Source organism: Scyliorhinus canicula, chromosome 5, assembly GCF_902713615.1.
Source record: "Scyliorhinus canicula chromosome 5, sScyCan1.1, whole genome shotgun sequence".
Lineage (NCBI taxonomy): Eukaryota > Metazoa > Chordata > Chondrichthyes > Carcharhiniformes > Scyliorhinidae > Scyliorhinus > Scyliorhinus canicula.
The window spans coordinates 204,462,710-204,485,916 of record NC_052150.1 but is presented as its reverse complement, the minus strand read 5'-3'; the positions used below and the strand labels follow the sequence as shown (position 1 = coordinate 204,485,916).

Below are 23,207 nucleotides of genomic sequence, written 5' to 3'. Positions count from 1 at the left end.
AGTGTCTGCTTATTTTGCGTGTGCTAGAATGGTACATGAACCCTCGACTTTCTAACAGACATGGCAGTGGTACTACTAACCCACAGCTGACACTTAGGATTAGGAAAGTCAATTTTAGAACACAATCTTGAGCATTCTAATTCAAAGGAATGTGCACATAAACATGGACTCAAAAGAACAAATTGAATAGCTTTCATCTTGTTTTAATTCAATTCAAGTGATTACTTAGTTAACACTTTTTTTAAAAACAAGATAAATCAATATTTTACGAATACTTGAGTTTCTGACATGAAAATGCTCCAATAATGCTGGAACAAAGTGTAAATTTAAAATCAAATATGTGCATTAAATTGGATCAAACCTATTTTATGAACAAGCAGCATTTGTATTTAAGTTTTATTTAAAAACTTTAAGCTTGTAGTATTCACTCATTTAATTTTCTCATGGTGTACCATCCAGTTAATAGAGTAATCTCGTAAATAGCATTCTTTTGAACTCTTGCCCTGACTATTCTGCATTCTGATTGTTGACTGCACCTGCATTGCTGGCACCTTGCACTTTTTAATGATCACGTCAGCCACCAGCCTTATCCATCTATATTTGTCTTTATATTGTCTTTGTGTCACAACTTGATTTCTAACACACTGGTTGTTTCAGTCAGCAAGATATATGTGGAAATTACTGAGAGTCTTAATGATCTGGGGAATCTTTTTTAATATGTTGATCCACTGATATTTAAGTGAAACTATACTATAAAATTGGAGGCCTGGGTGTTGGTTTTCACCATAAGTGTAACGTCAGATAAGGTTTTGGCTTCAGTTTTTATCTTATGACCTCTGTGATACACTCCCACGAAAGGAAGATTACACTCCCGTGCAAAGGAAGATTGGATGTAAGAGTTATTTCCAATGCTGCATCAGAAAAATCAAAGAAAAGCTGATTTGATGCTTAATTGTATTTATTTATTGCAGGCCCTATATGAAAACATGCTGGTTGAACTTCCTTTTGCCAGTTTCTTCCTGTCCAAGCTCCTGGGCACGAGTGCTGATGTAGACATTCATCACCTTGCATCATTGGATCCTGAAATGTACAAAAATCTGCTCTTTCTAAAGAGCTACGAAGGTGATGTTGAAGAACTTGGACTCAATTTCACAGTGGTAAACAATGAGCTTGGAGAGGCACAGGTTGGTCCTGCAGATTTTCTGAATCACAGTTAATAATTAATTTAAATTATCTGATTGGAGGACAGATTAAACAGATAGAGCACACTTGTGGCAGTGATCTTTGTACAATTCTTTGCTGGAGATACAGTTTTATTGACCATTTCAGTTGTATGAGGTGTGAATGAAAAGGTTGTATGTCTGACCTGGTGTAACTGTGTACAAAACAAGACGATTAACAATTTCTATCTTTTTTCTAGTTTTTATTGGTGTCCTTTTTTACTGTCATAAAAGCTGGCAATTTCAATCTTGGCCATGTTGTTTAAACTTAGGGCTGTGTTTCCTTAGTATGGTTGTAACCTGTTAATTACCATACCTGTTTGCTTAGCTCTATCTATGTTATTAACTTCTCTTTATATATGTTTTATGAAGTAATTTAACATTGTGAATTATAGTTCAACAGCAAAAAGATCCCTGTGTACAGTGTGGTTTTAGTCAGTCATAAGTTAATATAAAGTAAACTTCAGTAACCTAGACCCAGGTACCTCTTGAATAAAGAATAAAACAAATTATTTCAACTTTGTGACATTGACATTTTGTCTTTCTTTCCCTTAGTTTTAAATAAAATCATTATTTCACTGGCGCAGTCCTAACATCCATAGTACAAACAGCAGCTAACCTTTCAACCAGTTTCCACAGGCAGTGTTTTACACAGCAATACAAGGCTTTACTGTTTGAATAGATCCGTAATTACAATGGCACTGACCTTTGACATTTGCAATTTGTAATTCACAAAGCATGACCGAAATGTGTTGAGCAAAGGATATTGTGGTCGGAGATTTTCTAGATTGCTATGTAAACATACCTGCTGAATTTAATGGAGAGGGGAAAAAAATTCTAAATCAAATTTGTATTGACAAAGTTTAAATTGAAACTAAATTAAAACTGTTGGGGATTTTTAAAAAGTGGTACACATAGTATGGTTGCTGTAACTAATAATAGGGCATTTTTAAAATGTATTTCAATATTAAAGTGCAATCTCCCTTGCAAAACACTTTCTTGACTGCGGAACCTGCAAAGACAACTACAAACCGCACCTTAACGAAAGAACACCACCTTAATAAAAGATAATTGTTTTCTAACTTAATTATTATGCTCTTTCAAACCAACTGAAAATCACTATCAGTTTATTTTATGGGCCAGATGAGCTATTTTTCCATTGTCAGAGCAATCAGTGCACAACCATTGGTATATTAAATTTGTTTCATATAACTGCGTCTCCGCATTTTTTTTTTAAATGGCCGTATTTGAATGTCACAATGCAATTCGGAAAACATCTGATCAAGTGGGTTGGTTACTTCTACACAATAGTTTAGCCAGCTTAAGTATAATACACAAGTGAGCACCATTTTTCTTCTGTCATTATAACAGTATGCTGTGAGCTCATGGAGATCTTCCCCTGAATTATTGTCTTTCCCGATTTCAAATTGAAGCCATCCTGTATGTAATTTAGCTTCAGGCTTTGTCGTCTTCGGGATCCGGAGTGTTTTCCAAAACTGACCAGCCTCTCTCACTGATTATTGCATGATTATTTTAAAGTTGGCCCATATGTGCATTGACAAGATAAATATGCATTTGCCCCTTGGGAATAAAGGATGCAGGTTAATTTCCTCCACTCAGCTAATCAATTTAGTAAGACCAGGAAGGATAAGTGATGCAAAGTTCATCGACTAGGCAATCACAGTAAAACTTTTTTTCCAATTTGAATGTAGGGAAAGAAAAAACACATTGTTGGGAATAGACAATTGGGAATACGTAATCCTATTCTGGATGTAGCCATGTAGTTGCCACTTGGCATGGGGAAATATTTTGTGCCAGATGGTGTGGGGAAATCCATCTAATGGACGAAACCATGGAACCTTGCAACACAAACTCACCTTGTTTGTGCCAGGTCTTAGCTAGAGCGTTCAAAACTAATTCCGCTACAGTGTCACATAGTCACAATGTTTATCCCCTTTCACTTTGGGGAAAAAATGCGATATCATCTTCCTCAACTTATTGCAGGGTCAAAAAAATTCCATGCTCCAGAAAGTGTCTGGGGCTGGTTTAGCTCACTCGGCTAAATCGCTGGCTTTTCAAGCAGGCCAGCAGCACGGTTCGATTCCCGTACCAGCCTCCCCGGACAGGCGCCGGAATGTGGCGACTAGGGGCTTTTCACAGTAACTTAATTGAAGCCTACTCGTGACAATAAGCGATTTTAATTTTTTAATTTTTCATACAAGAGATTTCTTGCCTCTTCTCGCTCTCTGTGACCAATTTATATTCTGTTACTCTTCTCTTACTGAGTCCTGGTTAATCTGCACTATACTACTGTCTTCACAGCAAGTGGTCAGGATCTGTAATGCACTGCTTATGAGTGTGGTGCAGGCAGGTTCAATCATGGTTTTCAAAAAGGATAGGATCAGTATCTGAAGAGGAAAATATTTCCTATAGCCCTGCAGAAGGTGGGGGAGTGGGGCTCTCCATGTTGCTCCTGCCGAGAGCCAATGGGCTCCATTGTTATGTCTTCCTATAATGGACATTGTACTATAGCTGTCACCCAGTTTACGAATTTCTTGCCTCTTGGTACCTGTGACCCTGTTTATAAAATGTGAAGTGTCTTGATCTTAACCTATTTGCCTGATATTGATTCGGTGGAGTTAAAAATTGAATTGGTGTAAATCAGGTATCCTAACCCAAATGCAACCTTTCCTCACATTAAGTTAAAAGCTGGACTTAGGTCTCTGATTCTACCATACCACTCTACATATTTTGATTGTGTATGCTCCCATTCCTTGCTTTTACTTGCAAAATGCATTGTCTCAAACTTGCATTAATTTGTACTTTCTACTGTTCACCATTACATTAATCAGTTTGTGTATTATCTTTTTACAATCCTCCTTGCTGCTTTCCAAATCCTCTGCTTTCATCAGTAAATTTCAAAGTGCTCCTCTTGCCATTGCTTTGCCAATCCCTTCCTTTCTGAATATAGCATTGTCCCAGTATTTTCTTTTCCAATTAAGCGGCCATTTAGCGTGGCCAATCCACCTACCCTGCACACCTTTGGGTTGTTGGGGGTGAGAGTGTTATCCCAGTATTAGGAGATTACTAACTCAAAATTATTTACTTTGCAGAACAAAGATACGAAAAGTTGACAGTTTCAAATACAAAATTCATGTTTGATTTTTATTTTGAAGTGAAATTTAAGTATCTTATATCAATTTTAGGTTGAAGTTATCAAATGACTAGCGCTAATTAACTTTTTTTTTAAATTACCAATGTTCTTCCATAAGCATTCCTATCACAAGTTACATAACTTATCTACAGAAGGAGATTGCCCCTCCAGCACATGGAACAAATATTTGACCTTTAAAATTATTTTAATTCTTCGTTGTGTGATAGTAGGAGACAGAAATCCATTTGGATCATGGCATGTGCAATATATTTTTCACCCAGCTATGGATAGATATCCTTAGGGATGCTTATGAAAGATACCAGTTACCACCCCCTGCTGGTCAGGTCTGCATATTACTATATATACTACATCGTTTACTCCTGCCCTCTGAAGTGACCATATCATCTGAGGAACTAGCAATAAATTCCCATTTATCCCCAAACAGATGTATATATAATAAATAGACAAGTAGTGAATTGTTGGTATTCTGTACCAACAATATATGAATATATGTAACTTGATATTAAAACTGATACCGAGAAATAATTTACCTCGATAGCTGCCAGAAGAATTGTGTTTCAATAATTGAATGTTTCTATTTAAAAGGAAAGAATTTTTAGTTAAGTAAAATTTAGAGAAAACATTTCAAATATCTAGATTGTGTGAGCACAGGTCTCTGTCCCAATCATAGGCAAAATTTAAGCATTCATGATTATTTTCATCATATATCGCATACTTCCAGTGAGGTCTTTCTATAGCAGGGAGAGTTAAATTGCAGAATTCTATGGAGGGGCCAGAGAGAGCTGGTGTTAAGATAGAGTTGTGTGGTGTTAACAGACATTTTAAAATTGGTGGTGTATTTTCAAATGATGTCACTGGGCACCCTGTAGAAATAGGAGGCTGCCGAGTATAAATCTTTGGAGGACACTCAGTGTCCCTGGGTGAAAATCCGGGAGCTCCCTTCGTAACAGCACATGAAATGAAATGAAAATCGCTTATTGTCACAAGTAGGCTTCAAATGAAGTTACTGTAAAAAGCCCCTAGTTGCCACATTCCGGCACCTGTTCGGGAGGCTGGTACGGGAAATGAACCGTGCTGCTGGCCTGCCTTGGTCTGCTTTCAAAGCCAGCGATTTAGCCCTGTGCTAAACCAGCTCCATGAAGCCACGCAACAGTTCAAGAAGGTGGCTCACCACCACCTTCTCTACGGCAATTAGGGAATGGCAATAAATGCTGGTCTAGCCAGTGATGCCTGCATCCCATGAACATTTAAATTTTAAAAAAATTAACAAATGGTAAGATAGCTATTGGACGGTGTGATATTTCCAGATATTGGAGACCAAATGAACTCCAGTGGTAACTTCTGCAGCTGCATGTTCCTAAAATATTTATTAAGTCAATTAGAATATTGTTGCAGTATTTTGACTGAGAACCTTTTGCATATCAGGTGGTGGAACTGAAGTTAGGTGGAAAGGATATTCCCGTCACCAGCGCAAACAGGATAGCTTATATCCATCTTGTTGCGGACTACAGGCTTAACAAGCAGATCCGACCGCACTGTCTTGCATTCCGACAGGGTGTGGCTAATGTTGTGAACCTAGAGTGGCTGAGGATGTTTGACCAACAAGAGCTTCAGGTAAGCCAATCACTACCTGTCTGTAGTTTTTGTAATTTTGTCTCATCTTTTTTCCAACACCACCAGAAACTTTTTTCTTTAAATCAAAAACACATTCAGTGTATGATGGAAGAAACTTGTTGGTGTATTTCATTATGGGTTTTAGGAAATAAAAGCCATCCCGATAAGAATTTAAAATTTAGCCTGATAACCTTTGTTTGAAATCCAAGCTTCTAAATGTCAGCCATGACTTGGTTGGCAGTACTATCCAGTCTTGAGTCAAAGGGTTCAGAGTTCAAGCTCCACTCAAGGACTTTGGCATCAACGTCAAAACTGACAGGCCAGTGCTGCATTCTTTGACGTGTCAACTTTCACAAGAGGTGTTGCACCATTGTCCTGTCTGCTCTATTAGGTGGAAAGATTCCATGACTCTATTCAAAGACAACCAGGGGAGTTATCCTCCGTATCCTGGCCAATCTTTCTCCCCCTAAATAACATCACAAAATCAGATTATCATATTGCTCTCAGCTTCCTGTGTGCAAATTGACTGCTGCAATCTTACAGCAGTAACCCCACTTGAAAAGCACTCCATTGGCTGCAAAGTGCCTTGAGGTGCCTTTGGTGGTCATGTGAAACGCTGTATAAATTCTTACCTTTTGTAAAATCCGGCAAACAGTGTGGAAGATTGTTTACTTGTACAGAAATAATTTAACGGCAGCTATTGCAATGCTGAAGTTTAATAGCATTTACAGTTTGAGTTGTATTCAGCAGCTTTCCAAAGATTTTACTTTTTAAAGAAGGATAATTTTTTTTTCGCCCAGCTCCAGTAGATTTTTTTACATCAGTGGGACACTTTGCAAATTACTTGTAACATTTGCATACTGGGAGTTTCTCAATTTCCCAGCAATATTTAACATTAAAGCATTGCTTTAACTTGACCTAATTAGTGAAGAACTATTTTTGAGAAATATTTCGTAGAGGAGAGAAAATAGAAAATTGGCTTTATTTTTCTATGTTCTATGAGAGGTGATTCGATAGAGATGTTCACAGTCATGAATGGTTTTGGTGTAGAAAATTAGGAGCAACTCTTTTTAGTGGTAGAAGGGTTATCAACATGGGACACAGGTTAGCATGGTGACGCTCGTCACACCAGTTGTTGTAATCTGGGATGCAAAAATAGTAAGATTAAACAAAATAGAGACTTTCGAGACTCGTGAGACGGAGGTGAGTGCTAGGATTAATTGAGTAGCTCAACCAAATACCTCTCACAGGAATGATGGACAGAATGACCTCCTGTGCTGTTTTTTTCTATGATTCTATGAATAAAGGCTGGTAAACATTTTGGAGTGATACTGCATGTTCTTTTGCACTTGATATTTTAATATGCCAGTCAAGTTACTTGTAGAATCATAGAATTTACAGTGCAGAAGGAGGCTATTCGGCCCATCGAGTGTGCACCAGTTCTTGGAAAGAGCACCCTACTTAAGCCCAAGCCTCCACCCTATCCCAGAACTCAGTAACCCCACCCAACCTTTTTGGACACTACGGCCAATCCACCTAACCTGCACATCTTTCGACTGTGGGAGGAAACTGGAGCACCCGGAGGAAACCCACACAGACACGGAGAGAACGTGCAGACTCCGCAAAGACATTGACCCAAGCCGGGAATCGAACCTGGGAACCTGGACTGTGAAGCAACTACAAATCATTGTGAAGGCAGCACGATAGCACAATGTGGGGTGAAATTGAACATACAGACAATGAGGCAGTATAACAGGAGGCCATTCAGCCCATCACGTTTGTGCTGGCTATTTGAAAGAGCTATTCAAATAGCTCACTCCCCTGCGCATTCCTCATAGCCCTGCAATCTTTAATTTACCAGCATCTAACCAGTTCCCTTTTGAAAGTTACAATTAAATCTGCCTCCACCACCCTTATAGTGCACTCCAGTTCTGTAATCAGTGGTGATATGGTGCAGGGTGGTGTTACAATTGGTCTGAAACTCTGGGATAATTGCAGTGGGTAAAATGAATTAGGATTTTTTGGGGAACAAGGATTCAACTTGGAAGATATATTGCTCATTTTGAGATTGGATATTGCACCTAACAACAGAGCATCATGGGAACTGAATATGAACTTTTAGATGTTCTTAACCAAATCTTAATTAATATATAAAGTCCATCTGTTCATTGACATCCAGACTTAAATATGGGTTGGCATGATTGGGAAATTTGCAGATGACACACAAATTGATGTGTAATTGATAGTGAAGAGAACAGCTGTCGACTCCAGAATTGGTTCAATGGTTTTGGTTGTGTCGGCAGAGAAATGGAATTCAATCTGGGGAAAGTGTGAGGTAATGCATTTGGGGAGGACAAACAAAGTGAGTGCATACTCATTAACAGGAAGATATTGAGAACTGTTGAAGAAGTGGGAGACCTAGGAAAACATGTCCATAGATCCTTGAAGGTGACAGGGAAGGTGGACAAGATGGTGAAGAAAGCCTATGGAATACTTTCCTTAATTGGGCAAGATATTGAATACAAAAGCAGGATGTAATGATGGAACTGTTAGGCCACAGCTAGAATTGTACAGTCCTGGTCACCTCATTACAGTAAGGATATCATTGCTTTGAAAGAGAGTGCAGAGGAAGTTTACTTGAATGTTGCCAGGCCTTGAAAATTGCATCTGAGGAGAGAATGGGTAGGCCACAGTTGTTGTTCTTAGAACAGAGGAGGCTAAGGGGTGACCTAATTGTGGTGAGCAAAAATTGAGGGGCCTAAACAGGGAAGACTTGTTTCCCCTTGCTGATGAGGGAGTAAATTTAAGGTGATTGGTACAGGGATTAGAGGGGCATGAGGAAAACCTTTGCACCCAGAGGGTGGTGGTTGCGGTTGAAATTCTCAAATAATTTAAAAGGTACCTGGATGAGCATCTGAAGTGCAAGGCTGCGGATCAGATACTGAAAATTGGGATTAAAATGAGCATCTAATTTGTTTGTTCTCTTTTTGGCCAATGGAGACATGATGGGCTGAATGGCATCATTCTGCACCGTAACCTTTCTGTAGTTCTCTGATGACCTATCACAAGAATGTAAGCCTTTTAATTAACTGCCTGTAACATATTTACTTTGGTATGGTTTTATAACCTAATTTTCAAATTTGTTCCTGGTACTTATTGGCTTTAGCTGCAGGTTTATTTTATGATTCTGGATTATTGTTGCTCAGAAAAGAAACATGCTGTTGAAGATTTTCATCTTGCACTCATCAGGACAGAAGCAAGAATGCCAAATTTCAAAGGAAGCAATAATTGTTAATTGCAAATTGCCGCTGCCTTTGAAATTAGGCGTCTTGCATTTGTCCTGATCAGTGCAAGATGAAGAGTTTCAACAGCATGTCTTTTTCAGCAATACTCCAATCCTGTACAACCAGGCAATTTCTTTATATTGTATGGTATAAATTCATGTGTATTACAGGCATTACAAATTGCAATAATATATCTGATCACTGCAGCTTCATTTGGCACAATACTCTTACCATAGAGAAGGGCATCTCAAGCACTTTAATTTGTGACCAAGTGGGAGGAAGAGAAATTGAGCAACTAAATTTGTACATTTCATGGCTATTTGGCCTATTGTGTCTATGCTAGCTGAAAAGGAGCCATGCAGTCTAAACCTATTTTACAGCTTTTGGTCTATAACCTCTAAATTTCGGTATTTCCAGTGCATATTCTAGAGTTTTCTTAAAAAGATTGAGCCTTTCTTTAACAACATTGCAGGGAAATTATTGCAAAGGTATTTAAATTTTTAAGTCTTTACTAATCTGTATTTTTCTGTCACCAGGTTTTGATATCTGGAGCACAAATACCAATAGATCTGGAGGATCTCAAAAACTTCACAAATTATTCAGGTATGATTATTTTTTATCTGTGGCATGGCATCACTCACAGTGAATCAGAGGACGTAATGAAGTGCGTGTGAATGAGTGACAGGAACCAATTGTGATATTTATTTTCTTTTGGATGTTAGCGTCACTGCCAAGGCCAGGATTACACGATCACAATTGTTACAGCAATGAAGCAGGCCATTTTGCCCAAGATGATGTCTGCACTGGCTCTGAGTGAGCCATTCGCTTGATGCCATTCTCTCACCTCCCCATAACCCTGCACATTGTTCCTTATCAAATAACGTCCTAGTTGCCTTTTGAATGCTACAATTGAACCTACCTCCATCAATGCATTCCAGACCTTAACCACTCATTGTGTGAAAAAAAAATTTCTCATACTTTTGCTTCTTTTGCAAGTTACTTTGAATTTCTTCCCCCTCGTTCTTGATCGTTTCGCAAGAAGGAACAGTATCTACTCTGTCCAGATGCCTCATGATTTTGAATAACGTTATCAAATCTTCCCTCCAGTTGTCTTTTCTCCGATGATAACAGTCCTATTTTCTACAATCTGTCTTCATAACTGAAGCTCCTCATCGCCGGAACCATTCTTATGGATCTAATCTGCACTATGCAGTGCCTTCAAATCTTTCCCAAAGTGAAACTGAACACAACATTCCAGCTGAGACAGAACTTGGATAATAAATGCTGGCCTAGCCAGCGACGCCCACACCCATGAATGAATAAAAAAAGACTCTGGTCTTGGTGTCTTATCAACTTTAAATATGGCCCATCTAGATTAAAGTACCTCTTTCATCATGGGCTGGGTAACCTCAACCATGTGCAAATCCCCTTTTCAGTCCAGAATTAGCCTTTCTCCTTTTGCCACCATTTGCTATTATCATGCCTATAGAAGAATTTGGGATTTATTTGGTTTTAGTTGGGCATCTTGTTTCATACTCCCTCTTTGCTTCCCTTGTTTGCTTTTTCACCTTACCTCTGAACCTTCTTGTTCAGCCTAACACCTGTCAAAAGCATACTTTTCCCCTTTAGCTTAATTTCTACCTTTGTGCTGATCCTTAATTGCCTTTGAGAAGGTAGTGCTGAGCTGCTGCCTTACACTGTTGCAGTTATACCCACAGAGCTATTAGGGTGGATGTTCCAAGTTTTTGACCAAGTGACAGTGAAGGAATGGTGATGTATTTACAAATCAGGATAGTCTGTGGTTTGGAGGGGAACTTGCAGGTGTGGTGTTTCCAAGTCTCTTCTAGGTGCTAGTGGTCGTGGGTTTGAAAGGTGCTGTCAAAGGAGCCTTGATGGATTGCTGCAGTAAATCTTGTAGATAGTACACGGCGATGCCATGTGGGAATGAATTTTGAAGGTAGCGGATGGGGTGCCAATCGAGTGGGCTTCTTTGTTTTGGATGGTGTCGAGCTTCTTGGGTGCTGTTGGAGCTGTACTTATCAAGGCATTCCATCACACTCCTGACTTGTGCCTTCTAGATAGTGGGCAGATTTGGGTGAGTCGGGAGTTACTCTCTGTGGGCTGTTTAGCACACTGGGCTAAATCGCTGGCTTTGAAAGCAGACCAAGGCAGGCCAGCAGCACGGTTCGATTCCCATACCAGCCTCCCCGAACAGGCGCCTGAATATGGCGACTAGGGGCTTTTCACAGTAACTTCATTGAAGCCTACTCCTGACAATTAGCGATTTTTTTAAATCTGGGGCTGTTTAGCACAGGGCTAAATCACTGGCTTTGAAAGCAGGCCAGCAGCACGGTTTGATTCCCGTAACAGCCTTGCCGAACTGGCGCCGGAATGTGGCGACTAGGGGCTTTCACAGTAACTTCATTTGAAGCCTACTCGTGACAATAAGCGATTATCATTTTCATTTCATTTCAGAGTTCCCAGTCCCTGACCTGTTTTTGTAGTCGCAGTATTTACGTGGTTGGTCCAGTGCAGTTTCTGATGAATAGTAACCCACGGTGGTGGTCTAGTTCTATATGCAGTTCAGGTAGAGAAATGTATCTTGAGCAATTGACAAAATGGTACTTGATTCTTGCTGAGAGGAAATAAGTACAGAAAAAAGGCAAATTGTTTGTAACTCCCCTTGCCACTCTCCCCGAACATCTGTTTCTTTCTGAAGACTCTGACTCATGGACTATTGTTCCCAAGTATCTGACCCTGCGGTACTTAATGTGATCAATTATAATGACCACGGTTTTAGTCACCCTGCCGATATCTGTTTCTTTGGCTCAACATTAACTTTGCTTCAATTTATAATTCTGCACATCAGCTGAGGATATTTTTTCACATCAAACGTGCAATATAAATACAAATTGTTGGGATCTTTAAATGACAAGTTTTTTTTCATACTCTTCTTTCAATCTCCCTGTTTTGGACAATGATGACACTGGTCTTTTTAATATTTAACTGGAGGAAGTTACCGCCCATTGACGATTGGATATTGGAAAGAGGCGCAGAGGGATCAAGAGTCAGTGAATAGTGAGAGCTAGGTGGCAGCAAACACATGTCTTTGGATAAAGTTGCCGGGGGAAACTGATGGATGAATGGTAACATACGATAGCTCTTTGAGGGAACCCTAAAAGCAATATGTTGGGGGAAGAGAATTATTGAAGGTGCCCCGCTGGTTGCAACAACAGAAATTGTGCATTTATTGAAGAAAACATCTTGAGGCACTTCACTGAAATATAACCAGAGAAACAATTATACTGGGCTAAAGGGGCTGGTTTAGCACCGGACTAAAGAGCTGGCTTTTAAAGCAGACCAAGGCAGGCCAGCAGCACAATTTAATTCCCATACCAGCCTCCCCGAACAGGCGCCGGAATGTGGCGACTAGGGGCTTTTCACAGTAACTTCATTTGAAGCCTACTTGTGACAATAGGCCATTTTCATTTCATTTCAGGAATGATTGGATGAGTTGTTTAAACCCATTGAATAAGAAGGATGCTTTATAGATGGTCTTAAAGGATGAGAGTTGGAGAAACAGGCACCTTTATAGGTGGGGGGGGGGGGGGGGTAGAAACGACATAGTCATTTGTGATGGGGCTAAGGAAGTTAGGTATGCAATTGAGCCTGGAGTTGGAGGGACACAGAATTTTCAAAGTGGAGGACTGGAGGAGGTTCCAGAAAAAAGAGGAATAAGACCACAAATGAATTTGAACACCAGCATGAGAATTTTACATTGGCTTCACCTGTGATGTACTATCCACAAGCACAGATGTGATGGGTGAAGTTGGAAATTCGGCTTTAGTATCACAGTGAGCCTGTTTTTTGGATGATTCCTCTGAAGTTTAACAACTGTAGGATGCGGGAAGACGAGGGTGCACCAGAGGCAATTCTGTATGGGGCAGTCTGCCCAGGTAGAGTAGAACTGAAGAGAGAGTAATGACACTGAAGGAGAGGCTGTGCAGGATGATTAGGTTCATTATATCAAAGGTTGCGGAGAAGTTGAGAAGGAAAACTGCCTCAGTCGCGGAATATAATTTTTGACTTTGATTAGGAATGTTTTGGTGATGTGCGAACCCCTGATTAGAGAGATTGAAACATGGAGTTGTGGAAAAGTTGGGGTTGGATTTGGGAGGTGATGATCCGATTCAGGACTTGGGAATTGTACGTGGGCAGTAGTTTGTAAGGACAGAGGGTGTTTTTGGGGGTTTGGAGTGGGAGGTGGTGTGTTGGGGGGTGGGGAGGTACTTGAGAAGGAATCATTATAATAGCAGCTTGCATGGTATCAGGAAGTGAACTCAGCAGTTCCGTTGAATTTGTACCATGAGAGCTGATGAATCTCATGTTTTAGGAGGGAATACTGCAAGATTACCAAATGGACAGTCCAAATTTCAACAGCTCCGAAGTTCTCGTACTTTGAAGGTGAGTGTACAGGGAGTAGATTGGAAGGGATTAAGGAGATTCTTGGTCGTAGAGAAAATAAATGAAGGGTTATCTTGGCTTTCCAGGAGAATCTTGGACTTGAGCTGCTTTGGTGCAGGAGAGCAGAGACTTGTAGTGCTTGATGTGGTCCTGTTTGATTAGGAGATAAATGGCTCAGCCGCCTGTGTCAGGTACATTCATGCCTGCGCTCTTGGACCTGAAGGTGTGAGAATGGGGGCCATACTGAGAGACTGAATGAGAGACTGTAGGCATCAACAGCTACAGTGAGTGAATAATTGAGCCGTTCAATAGCTGCACAATTATTGTGACGAACTGAGAGCACAAGAAAAAAAAACTATATTCCTCTACTCCACCCATTTACAGACATATACAGATTCGTAAAAAATCTATCTTGCATACTAATGTTTACATTATGTATAGAGTCCATGTTGGCGGCACAGTGGCGCAGTGGTTAGCACTCACGGCGCCGAGGACCCGGGTTCGATCCCAGCCCTGGGTCACTGTCCATGTGGAATTTGCACATTCTCCCTGTGTCTTCGCGGGTATCCCACCCAACAAGATGTGCAGGGTAGGTGGATCTGCCACGCTAAATTGCCCCTTAATTGGAAAAAAATAATAATTGGGTAATCTAAATTTATTCTAAAAAATGTATGCATTCCATGTACTAATAGGCAATCTGTGGTTAGACACACCATGCTCTGAGACCAAGCGACAGATGCCACCCAAAGCAATTTAGACAGATTTTTCATCAACTCCCCAGATGCTTGCCACACTGCGCCAACTGGTCTCACAGAAGCTCTGTCTTTTAACATGGATTTCCATTCTCCACTCTCGAAGAACTGGCTTTGGAATATTCTCCCAAATAACACTTCGGCTCAGGCAACTTCAACAAGGATCCACCTCCATGCTTTTGATCTCCTGCAGATATTTCACTCCCCAGGATTGCCACATACATTCAAGCTCCGCCATCCACCTGCCCTCTCAGATACTCCACTGTGCCAAAAGAACACCACTGCTTCACAGGCCTGTAGTTTGGTATCACACACCTTTGGCTGTCTCCTCTGATCTTCTGGTTTCCCACAAGACCACTTTGCTTTGATCCTGCCCCCCGCAGCTTTCTCTCTTTAATTCAGAGCCTTTTCCTCTGTGTTTCTTTTTAACTTCACTGAACAGGGCCTTGTTCAGATTCCCCTTCCTGTTCCTTCAGTTGACTGTCTTCCTGGGCTTTAATTTTTCTTCCTGGGGTCTCCTTCTGTTCTCTTGGGGAAATCTTATTTCTGAAATTCCTCCTCCAGCTCCTCCTGGCCCCTGCTTACAACTGACCAAAAACTGCTTTCTGTATCTCACTCTGTCAATGGTGCAACAGAAGCAGGTATACAAGCAAACTCTGATGTGGAGGGATCAGTCTAAAAGTGAAACCAAAACTCAGGCGCTTCCTTTCTTAAAGTGTAAATACAGAAATATAAACTAAACGTAGAAATTTATTCCTAACGCCCATTAATACAAATACAAGTTACGTGAAAGTATCTCTAGTTCCTAACACCAGCCTTAAGGACACATAAGGGTGAGGGGTTGGAGAACGTAAACCGGACAGGATCTGAGAAGTTATAACTGCTTTTGATGTTGCCATTTGCTTTGTTACAATTAAAAGCAACAGTCTTTGCTCTAAGACTAACAAAACCTAATGGCAAAGCTTAAATAACACTAATAAATAATATTGGGTCAGAAGCTAATCAGTCACCCTAGAGGCACTCAATCTGTTGGAAGACCATGGTCTTGCCAGCATAATGCTAATTATGTAGTTCTGCTCAAAAATCTATCATGGTCACCAGACAATGCAGTCGAAGAAAGATGCTGTCAAACAAATATTTCAAGAAATCCTCAGTTTACTTTTGCCAAATAGATGGGATGAGCTACCTGTATCTGATCCCTACACTAAAGCCAAAATACTGTGAATTTTGGAAATGTGAAACAACAGAAAATGCTGAAAATACTTTGTAGGTTCGGAAGCATTAACAGAGAGTGCATTTCAGGTCTATGTCCTTTCATCAGAATTGGAACATTTAACATCTTTTAAGCAAGTACAGAGACTGGCAAATGAAATAAGTGTGGGGGGGGGGGGGGGAAGCTTTGTAAACTTAAACTTAATTTTACCTTAATTGAGAAACCTCACCTCAAGAGACTTTCAACAGATTGTAGTATAACTGATTAGTTCCTGGCCCTATGGTGTTCAATACAGATATATAAGCTTTGCCAATAGATTTCTTTAGCTTTAGAGCCAGCACTGCTGCTTTTAATTGCAACAAAGCAAATAGCCTTGGTGCTTCAAGTTCCTATTTAATTTTGTAATGAAAAATGTGTTTATAGATCAGTTGTCAGTTAATTATCATAATTGGTGATTAAGTACATTTATTATGTTGTGCTGAGGTCTGATTTGATGGTAGATTTTTTTAAAATTTGTTTTAGTTTGATAATTGCCGTCATGTTTGTTCAACTCATTGTTAAAGAATAAGAAACCTTCAAGTGATTTATGTCCATGGATTAAGTGCCAGGGTTAAAATAACTCTCAACCATTTTGAAATCCATTTTTATGGCAAGTCTGAGGAGGGTTTATTCGTAGGTCAGCTAAGCATTGCATTGGTCTTGTTTACAGGAACGCTTTGTTATCATTAATCTGCAAGGTTCTGGTACTTTGTCTGTTGTAATGATGCGTAAAGAAGGAAAATGTGTGGGGAAAACCAAAGTTAGCGGTTGTAACATTCAGTGAAACAACACCTAAGCTTGTATGGATGTACTGTGCCATTTTAAAAATGTGTAGATGTTGTAACCTTTTTCCAAATACAGGTTATCTTATTCTATGCAGTACTTGTCAAATTCTAATTTCTGGCTGCAGCTTTTTTCTGTTTAGGTAGACAGAGGTGGAACGTTTCTGGCAGTTAAATGTTGCCAATCAAAATTTGTGTTTAAAATCCAATCCAAGTGTGCCATAATTAATAGCAATAAAAACATTAGAACAATAATATATGTTCACTGTCTGCATAAATCATACTTTTAATTAAATGCTCTTCTCGGATCTCTGTAAATTCACATGACCTTTAGTTAGCATTTGATCATAACATACACCTCTACCTCCTGATTTGCAGGATCCCTGAAATTCAATTTTGAATGCTATGCATCAAAGAAAAGTCGAATTAAAATGTATGGCACATTTAGGCTTTGCAATTCATATCCAACAAAGTACAATAATGACTACTAATCTGCAATTGTGCCCAGTTGTTTACTTTGTTTTATCAATATTATCACCACATGTAACATGGTCCGACTCGTGTGTGTTGCCTTTTTATTAAAGTTTGCTGTTATTCTTTGTGCCTGTCAGTGTGCTAAAGTGCTGATGTTTTGGCATTATTGCAGAATCCAAGTAACCAACAATTGATGGTTTTCTTGAATAAAAGATGCTGTTTGATATATTTAAAGGACAATGTATTGAAAATCTTTCTTTGCTTTTTTATGGTTTGGCAAACCGTCGCATGTTGCATATGAACACGAGGAGCAGCAGTAGGCCATTCGGCCCCCTGAGCCTACTCCACCATTTAATAAGATGATAGCTGATTTGATAGTAACCTCAAATCTGCATGCCGCCTACCCCCAGTAGCCTATGATTTTCCACCCCCCCCTCCGACCCCTCCTTTGGTTACCAAGAATATATCTACCTCTGCCTTAAAGAATGGTCAAAGACGCTGCTTCCACAACCTTTTCAGGAAGAGTCCCAAAGGCTCATGACCCTCAGAATCTTGCCTCGTCCCCGTTTTAAATGGGTGACCTCTTATTTGTATACAGTGATTCCCTAGTTTTGGATTCTCCCACAAAAAAAAATCCTCTCCACGGCCACTCTGCCGAGATACCTTGGGATTTTGTCTGTTCCAATCAATTTGCCTCTTACTCTTAAACTCCAGGGGATACAAGCCTAGCACCACGGTCCAACCTTTCCTCATATGACAACCCATCCATTCCAGGTATTAGTCAGGAAAACTATCTCTGAACTGCTTCCAATGCACTTACATCCTTCCTTAAGTAAGGTGATCAAGATTGTACACCATACTCCAAACGTGGTCTCACTAGTGACCTGTACAACTGAAGCATTACCTCCCTACTTTTGTATTTAATTCCCCTCACAATCTTCTTCGGCGATCACTCACTAACTATTCTGATCGTCCACCTAATAAATTTTGTGCCACTGGTCCTCAATATGAGATAGGAAAATGACAATTTGCTGCAACCCAGCCTTTTGTGATTTGTGCACCAAGGACACCCAGATCTCTCTGCACCTCAAGAATTCTGCAATCTCCCACCATTTCGACAATCTGCTTTTTTATACTTCCTGTTAAAATGTAGAATTTTGTATTTTCCCACATTCTACTCCATTTGCCAGATGTTTAACCTATCTCTTATCTCTTTCTAGCCTCCTTTTGTTCTTTTTGCAACTTACTTATCTTTGTGTGTCATCAGCAAATTTGGCAACCATCCCTTCAATCCCTTCATCTAAGTCTTGTATATATTGTAAATAGATGAAGCCCTAGCATGGATCTTCGTGGCACACCGCTCATTACATCTTGCCAGTCTAAATAAGACCCATTTATGGTTTGGCATTTATGCCTTATCTCTGCCAGCCAATCATCTATTCATGTCAATATCTTACCCCTATTACATGGGTTTTTATTTTCTTTAATAACTTTTGATGTAGCACTTTATCAAGTGTTCTGATTTATCTCTCCTGGTGTGTGATAGTGTGTGGATAGCCATCTTGAAATGAAATGAAATGAAAATCGCTTATTGTCACGAGTATCACTTCAATGAAGTTACTGTGAAAAGCTCCTAGTCGCCACATTCCGGCGCCTGTCGGGAATCGAACCGTGCTGCTGGCCTGCTTGGTCTGCTTTAAAAGCCAGCGATTTAGCCTGGTGAGCTAAACCAGCCCCTTTGTAACAAGGTGCTAATTGGAGTTCACAAAAACACTTGGTGATTGTGACTCAGCCTAGTTTTAATGATTTCAGAAGTATGGTTGATCTCTAACGATATAATAGCATTCCTCTGATTTCATTTGAATCTCTTCCTGAGGTCACTTTTATTCATTGCCAAATCTCCAATTCTGTATATACAGTGTATTATAAATGGATTAAACAGGATCGTAATTAACCACAGGTTGAAATTATTAATTTCTTCAACATCATCGACATTAATAACCTTTTGTCAGTGTTCTTCCACATCAAAGACATTACCCAAATATATTTTTTCGCCAATTTAGCGTGCCCAATCCACCTAACCTGCATGTCTTTGGGTTGTGGGGGTGAAACCCATGCAGACACGGGGTGAATGTGCAAACTCCACATGGACAGTGACCCAGGGTCGGGATTCAAACCTGGGTCCTCAGTGCCGTAGTCCCAATGCTAACCACTGCGCCATGTGCCACCCTCACATCAAAGACATAATATCATATCATATAAGATAACAAATAGGAGCAGGAGTAGATCATGCGTCCCCCCGAGCCAGCTCTGCCATTCAATATGATAATGGCTGATCATCTGCCTCAACTCCACTTTAGTGCCCAGTTTGCACATCTTTTGATTACCCGAGAAACACAAAAATCGACCTAAATTAGCCTTTTATATACTCAAATTTGGAGCATCCACCACCTCAGGTTGACGTTTCCAAAGATTCACAGCCCTTTGACTGAAGACAGTTTGCCTAATCTCAGTCCTAAATGATCGACGCCTTGTTCTGAGCCTGCTCCCATGTTTTATATTTCCCAGCCAACAGGCACAACCTCTGTTTCTACACTGTCAAACTCCTTCTGAATCTTTTATGTTTCTATGCGTTCACCTTTCTTCTAAATGCAAAATATATATAGACCCAATTTACTCAACCTCTCATTGTAAGGCAACCTCCTTATCCCTGGGACCAATCCAGTGAACTTTCACTGTACAGCCTCCAAGGCGTACATCCTTCCTTGGATATGGGGACAAAACTGCACATAGTCCTCCAGGTATTATGTCACAAAAGTCCACTGCAACTCTAACAAGGTTACTTTATTTCTGTACCTTCCAATCCACTTGAAACTGACTGTTTTTAATAGATAGCATCTTCAGAGGCGGAGGAATAAAGGGGAGGGAATTGAATAAGAATGTCTGTGGTAGTGTGAAAGTAATTCTTAGTTTTATCTTATGAAGCATCACTGGAAAATCTGCAGAGGAATTACAGCACTGCTCCAAAACAGCAAGCTCGCTCCTGGTAACGTTTCTTAAATAGGCGACAGGTTTAGATAAAGGATCTGGATCAGCGCAGGCTGGGAGGGCCGAAGGGCCTGTTCCTGTGCTGTAATTTACTTTGTTCTTTTTGCTCTTTAGAACAGGAGTCCATGTCCAAATGGAACAAAACCTGGACAATATCTAGGCCTGGTCTGCAAGTAACATTCATGCTACACAAATGGCAGGCAATGGCTATCTTCAACAAGAGAGAATCTAACCATCGCCGCATGACATTCAGTGGTGTTACAATCTCTAAATCTTCCATTATCAACACCCTGGCGGTTACTATTAACCAGAAACTGAACTGGATTAGCCATGTAAATACTGTGGCTACAAGAGGAGGGGAAGGGCTCTGAATCCTGCAGTGATCAACTTGCCTCCTGACTCCCCAAAGCCTGTCCACTTGTACAAAGTACAAGTCAGGAGTGTGAATGGAATCCTTGCCTGGTTGAGCACAGCTCTACCAACACTCGTGAAGCTTGACACCATCCAGGCCAGAGCAACCCACTTCATTGACACCCAGTCTACTGATACACAGTGGCAGTAATGTGCATCATCTTCAAGATGTACAGTAGGGACTCACCAATTCTCCTTAGACAGCACTTTTCAAACCACTAGCATCTAGAAGGACAAGGACAGCAGATACAAGGGAATGTCACCACCTGCAAGTTCTCCAAGCCACTAATTTTCACTTGGAAATATATCACCGTTCCTTCACTTGCTGCTTGGTTAAAATCCAGGAACTCCCTCCCTAATTGCACTCTGGGTGTACCTACGCCCATGGCACTGCAGAGGTTCAAGAAGACAGCTCACCACATACTCGAGAGCAATTAGGACAGAATAATAAATGTTGAACTAGCCAGTGACCCATGAACAAATGAATTATTTTGTAAAGACATTCATCTCTCCGCTGACACCATAGCCTTGGAGGGAGCAGATATTGAAGGTGGTGGATGGACTTCTAGTCAAGAGGGCTGCTTTTGTCAAGAGTAGTGATATTTTCTGAAGTCTGTGTCTTAGAACATAGAACATTACAATGCAGTACAGGCCCTTCGGCCCTCGATGTTGCGCCGTCCTGTGAAACCCTTCTAAAGTCCCTCTACACTATTCCCTTACCGTCCATATGCCTATCCAATGACCATTTGAATGCGTTTAGTGTTGGCGAGTCCACTACTGTTGCAGGCAGGGCATTCCACGCCCTTACTACTCTCTGAGTAAATAACCTACCTCTGACATCTGTCCTGTATCTACCTCCCCTCAATTTAAAACTATGTCCCCTCGTGCTGGACATCACCATCCGAGGAAAAAGGCTCTCGATGTCCACCCTATCTAATCCTCTGATCATCTTGTATGCCTCAATTAAGTCCCCTCTTAACCTTCTTCTCTCTAACGAAAACAGCCTCAAGTCCTTCAGCCTTTCCTCATATGATCTTCCCTCCATACCAGGCAACATTCTTGTAAATCTCCTCTACCCTTTCCAATGCTTCCACATCCATCCTATAATGTGGCGACCAGATAATTATCTTGTCCAATAATTATCTCTTGATCAATACCACAGAAACATTATCTGGTCAGTATCGCCTTGTTCTTTGCAGTAGTCTGTTGTAGTGAATTGGCTATAGTTCTTTGAGACATTTAGACATTTAAGTGCACAATAAATTATTATTATGAAAGCATTCAACTTTCTGTTAGGTTACCAGCCCAGCCCCAATGTATATTAGGAAACTGGATGAGAAACCCCAACAATTTTACAATTGTAAACTGTGAAAAAAGGATACTTCATCCCCAGGAGTAATTCCACTGATATGTTGGGATCTTTTATAAATAAAACAAACTTTATTCTTAACCCAAGAGGATTAACATCACAGAAAATAGCTTACAAATAACAGTTGTTCTTAAACAATAAAAGGAAATACTTTAACTTCTAATTTATATACTTTCTGCAACTCCGAGTAAGGTAGCATAGTGGTTAGCACTATGGCTTCACAGCACCAGCGTACCAGATTCAATTCCTGGGTTTGCTCACTGTCTGTGTGAAGTCTGCACGTTCTCACCGTGTCTGCTTGGGTTTCCTCTGGGTGCTCCGTTTTCCTCCCACTAATCCCGAAAGACGTGCTGTTAGATAAATTGGACAATTCTGAATTCTTCCTCGGTGTACCAGAACAGGTTGCGGAATGTAGCGACCAGGAGGAGCTTTTCGCAGTAACTTCATTGCAGTGTTAATGCAAGCCTACTTGTGACAATAAAGATTATTATTATTATTATTATTATTATTATTATTATTAAGCAAAGCCCATTACAGGTCAAATGTCCCTTGTAAATAAAGTTAGCAAACTGAAAGATAATTGCTGTCCTCTGTAGAGAGAGTTGCTTTCAGATACGAGCCTCGGGTCCTTCTGTCTTCGGCAAACTGAAAGTGAAATTGCTTGTCACAGACCTGGCTCCTCCCATTAATTACATCATCACTATGACACTCCGATCCCATGTCCATGCTTACCTAAGTCTAAACACAATCCATTTAATTGTCTAAATTCCCAGGGAACCTTTTTTCTATAAACAAAATTCCATTTACCGAGATAGGTGAACAATATACAATATAAATGTATAACCAAAGGTTATGACCTGCTCGCCCTTCTCTTGCGCAAGTGAAAGTGCACATCACTGTTTGCGTGTGGAAATGCATGGATATTCCCTTGCTTGGGGTTAGGTGGTGATGGTTGAGAGTGCTATAATATAAATCCGTACAAAAGAATAGTCCCAGTTGGAGACAATTTATAAGACAATGTATTGGAAGAATTCAGTTCTCATCATGAGAAACCTAATAGAAGTTCATTGGACAGCTAGAGTACTTTTTTAAAGGTGCTTCCCAGTAATGCAAGAGACTTTCGAAATTAGTTTTTGTATTTTAAGCGCCCATTGTTGGTAGCAAACACTTCCTAGATATTTGTAACATCTCCAGGTGCAGAATAAAGTTCCATCAATTCTCCCTCAAAAAAATGTCACCACTAAACCGCAGAGGAACATTCTCTTTTTTTCAACAAATTTAGAATACTCAATTAATTTTTTCCAATTAAGGTGCAAAGGAGCACTCTCAACTGCCTTTTCAACACCTACACTTGAAGTTAGA

The 23,207-nt window shown here is 40.2% G+C and overlaps 1 protein-coding gene across 4 annotated transcripts in view; it reads left to right on the top strand.

Moving 5' to 3' along the window:
- The window catches only part of ube3c (ubiquitin protein ligase E3C), a 186,232-nt gene that overhangs the window by 140,780 nt on the left and 22,245 nt on the right, over positions 1 to 23,207 (top strand). For all 4 annotated transcript variants that reach the window (XM_038798378.1, XM_038798379.1, XM_038798377.1 and 1 more), the window contains 3 exons: positions 972 to 1,184; positions 5,821 to 6,009; positions 9,830 to 9,896. In XM_038798378.1, the coding sequence (XP_038654306.1) occupies positions 972 to 1,184; positions 5,821 to 6,009; positions 9,830 to 9,896 (469 nt within the window). The remainder of the gene's footprint in view (positions 1 to 971; positions 1,185 to 5,820; positions 6,010 to 9,829; positions 9,897 to 23,207) is intronic.